The 3,647-nt window shown below is 50.4% G+C and overlaps 1 protein-coding gene across 1 annotated transcript; it reads left to right on the forward strand.

The window, feature by feature from the left end:
* Positions 1 to 259: 259 nt before the first annotated feature.
* On the forward strand, positions 260 to 1,204 carry LOC119861825 (olfactory receptor 52K1-like). The gene has a single exon (XM_038417458.1). It carries the CDS (start codon positions 260 to 262, stop codon positions 1,202 to 1,204), a length of 945 nt encoding a protein of 314 aa, XP_038273386.1.
* The last annotated feature ends 2,443 nt before the right edge of the window (positions 1,205 to 3,647 follow it).

Below are 3,647 nucleotides of genomic sequence, written 5' to 3' on the forward strand. Positions count from 1 at the left end.
GGATACTTGTAACCAAGTGGGGTTCATTACTCGTGACCTGTAATGACATTTTAAGAACTTTAAATGATTTTCCACAGAAGAATATAAGGGTTTGTATGATTAGTGTTATTGCAACATGAATGATGAACTCAATGAAAAGTCCATCCATATCTTCCAGAGCTGAGACTGGCCCCTAGTATGTACTTAATTTACAGGTTCTGTTCATTCCATGTCTTATGTTTTATTGAAAGGAAATACATTGATGTGAGACTTGCAAAAGATGCCACAAGAAGACAACTTGTTAGGTTCCAACGACACAGGCTCTGATCCGTCAGCGTTCTTCCTCACGGGCGTCCCAGGGCTGGAAGCTCTGAACCCCTGGATCTCCATCCCCCTCTGCTCAGTGTTCACCAGGGCCCTTCTAGGAAACTTCACCCTCTTGTATGTTATCAAGACAGAGCCCTCCCTCCATCAGCCCATGTTCTATTTCCTCGCCATGCTGGCCATCATCAACCTGATTTTATCCATAACCACCGTGCCGAAAATACTGAGCATCTTCTGGTTTAATTCCAGGGAGATCAGCTTTAACGCCTGCCTGGTGCAGATGTTTTTCATTCACTCATTCTCCATCATGGAGTCTACTCTGCTGCTGGCCATGGCCTTCGACAGGTACGTGGCCACCTGCAACCCTCTGAGATATGCCACCATCCTGACCAATTCCATGATAGCAAAGATCGGACTGGTGGCTTTGGCCCAGGCTGTTCTGCTAACAGTCCCCCTGCCCTTTCTCCTCAGGAGGCTGCCCTACTGCAGGTCCCACATCATCTCCCATTGCTACAGAGAGCACATGGCCGTGGTGAAGCTGGCCTGTGGTGACACCAGGGTCAATGACATCTATGGGATCATGGTAGTTCTCTTCATCGTGAGGCTGGATCTGATGTTCATCATCCTGTCATATGTCAAGATCCTAAGGGCTGTCTTAAGCCTGGCGTCCAAGGAAGAGCAGCTCAAGGCTTTCAGCACCTGTGGCTCCCACCTTTGCGCCATCTTAGTATTCTACATCCCCAATCTCTCCTCAACAATACCCGGGTTCGGGCGCCATGTCGCCCGTCACATACATATCCTGCTAGCCAACTTCTACCTCCTCTTTTCTCCCATGATGAACCCCATCATGTACGGTGTGAAAACCAAACAGATTCGTGACTGGGTGCGTCTCCTGTTCTGAGGGAAAAGCTTCTAAGCTGAGCAGGAGGGGGCTGCTGAGCAATCAGGAAGCAGAGGATGCAGGAGAGGTTTTCTGAGTAACTTAGACAGCATGGTTGTGGAGGTTTTGTGTACGCTGGGATGGGAACTCCATCTCCGACTCATAGGGAGCCATACACTGTCCCCTAGACGAGCTTAGCGCTGCTGGCCGGAAGGTGATCTTGGCCATGACCTCGTCGTCACTCGGCCCCGTGTGTGGAGTGTGAAGAGGAGTGTGAAGGAGTATGAGGGCACCTTGCACCTTCTCTTTCTTTTCTGGAATCTGGCCTTTATTACTGACACACACAGCCACAGCCACGGACGTCCATGCTGCAGGAACAAATGCTGTATCTGCCAGTGAAGTTCAGTCACCTCTGAGATGGAGCAACACACCGGGGGCCATTTTGGCTCCAGAAGAAGCACTGAGTGCTGGGCTCTTCTGTCCCAAACTTGTCACCATGGATGCTGTTGGGTGCCAACCTTTTTTTTTTTTTTTTGGAAATCTGGCCTTATTTGTGGTGTCTGAACATTTGAGAGTCTATCCCCAGTTGTTTAACCTTACCACACAGCAGCACAATGCACCAGCTCGAGAGAGGGGGGCAAGGAAGGGTTACCTGCCTCAAAGTGCACTTTGAAACTCCCCAAATCCTTACCAGAGCAATCTCAGGCACAAAGTATTTAAAAAGCACTTTTTGATACTGACAATAAATAAATGAAACAGAGTATTGTCTCCGTATGTGTGTGTGTGTGTGTGTGTGTATAAAATACTCGTGAAAAAGTCTTGCTCTACTTTGCTATCACCCTTGTTCCTGTTGACTAATATATGCTGGATAGCATATAGATATACATCACATTCATAATATGTATTATCTGCAACATATATATACTAGTAGCATGCATTAACTACCAATAACATTAACCACAAATATTGTAACAAAAGAACTAGATAAGTTAAAAAAAGAACTAGATCAGTTCCTGGAGAATAGGTCCATCAATGGCTATTAGCCAGGATGGGCAGGGATGGTGTCCCTAGCCTCTGTTTGCCAGAAGCTGGGAATGGGTGATAGGATGGATCACTTGATGATTCCCTGTTCTGTTCATTCCCTCTGAGGCACCTGGCACTGGCCACAGTCAGAAGACAGGATACTGGGCTAGATGGACCTTTGGTCTGACCCACTATGGCCATTCTTATGGTCTTAACAGTAATATTGCTGAAACTGCCTTTGCCATGATCCTTTTCATTCACTCAAGCTTAGTATCCTGTAATACCTTGCATTTTCTTAACTAAGCATTTGTTACAAGTAGGTAGGACACTTGTAAACATGTTGTCACTTGTAAAATCATATAAATAATAGCAGCCAAAATTTGTACCTGGTGGAGGGCACCGTCAGTGTAAGGTGAATGCGGTGTCGCTGCATGGGACAGCTCTTTGGAGACTGGTATCATATCAGACCTTGTTTCTGGGCCATATTAATCAACCTGCCTGACATTGGGCTCTTGAGTATATTTCCTAACAAACTAATGAACCAAAGTGTGGTCAAATGATACAATTTATCGACAATTCCAGATCGTTGGAATAACCACCCATAGATATTGCTGCAGAGATCCTATGGCCCATTTTCCCTGGAAAACCGCTGAGTTCTGCCACCCTCTGGAGTAGCATAAAGGGACATGGTCCCTGGGCCCTCCACGGCATCGCTCCGCCGTGGCTCCCCACCCCCACCCATAGTGTGCCAGGGGGGCTTGGGCAGAGTTTGGAAAACTATGTGGGGCACTGCCCCCCCAAACTGCATACGTTGCTGGGGGGGGATAATTTAAAGGTTCAGCTGCCCTCTCGGAACAGCTCTAGTCACAGCCCCCAAGCTGGGCAGGCCCCCTCCCAGATGCAAGGCACCCAGCACTGCCATGTACAACTGGGAAGTGGAGAGCAATGAAGAGTCCTGTGCCATGAGCGATGGCCCCCACCCAGGGCCGGAGGAGCCCAGCGTCTCTGGCGGGTGGCAGAGGGCAAAGAGGAGCTGCCGGGGGTGGGCAAGAAGGGGCCGGCCCCGAGAGGAGGTGGTTCCCAGGTGAGTGGAGGGTTCATGGCTGTTCCTGCTGCGAGCCACACCCCATGATCCATGATTGTTGGGCCCCCTGGAGTATCAGCCCTGCTGCCCCCCAGGGACTGGGGCTGGGCTGTGTCACTCTACTTCCACCTGGACACCTGTCTGACCCCCCACACAGCTGTGCCCCGATTTCCCTCCCCTGCTGTCCCCCGATTTCCCCACCGCCTGCTCTGCCCCCTTCCCCACCGCTGCTCTGCCCTGACATCCCCCCCCCGCCCGCTGTGTGCTGATTTCCACACACCCCAACCCTCCCCTCCAGGGACTGACCTCCCCCCGGCGCCCTGATTTCCCACCCCAGCCCGTGGCTCCGGGGACTGA

This window comes from Dermochelys coriacea, chromosome 1, assembly GCF_009764565.3.
Source record: "Dermochelys coriacea isolate rDerCor1 chromosome 1, rDerCor1.pri.v4, whole genome shotgun sequence".
In the NCBI taxonomy this organism is placed as follows: domain Eukaryota; kingdom Metazoa; phylum Chordata; order Testudines; family Dermochelyidae; genus Dermochelys; species Dermochelys coriacea.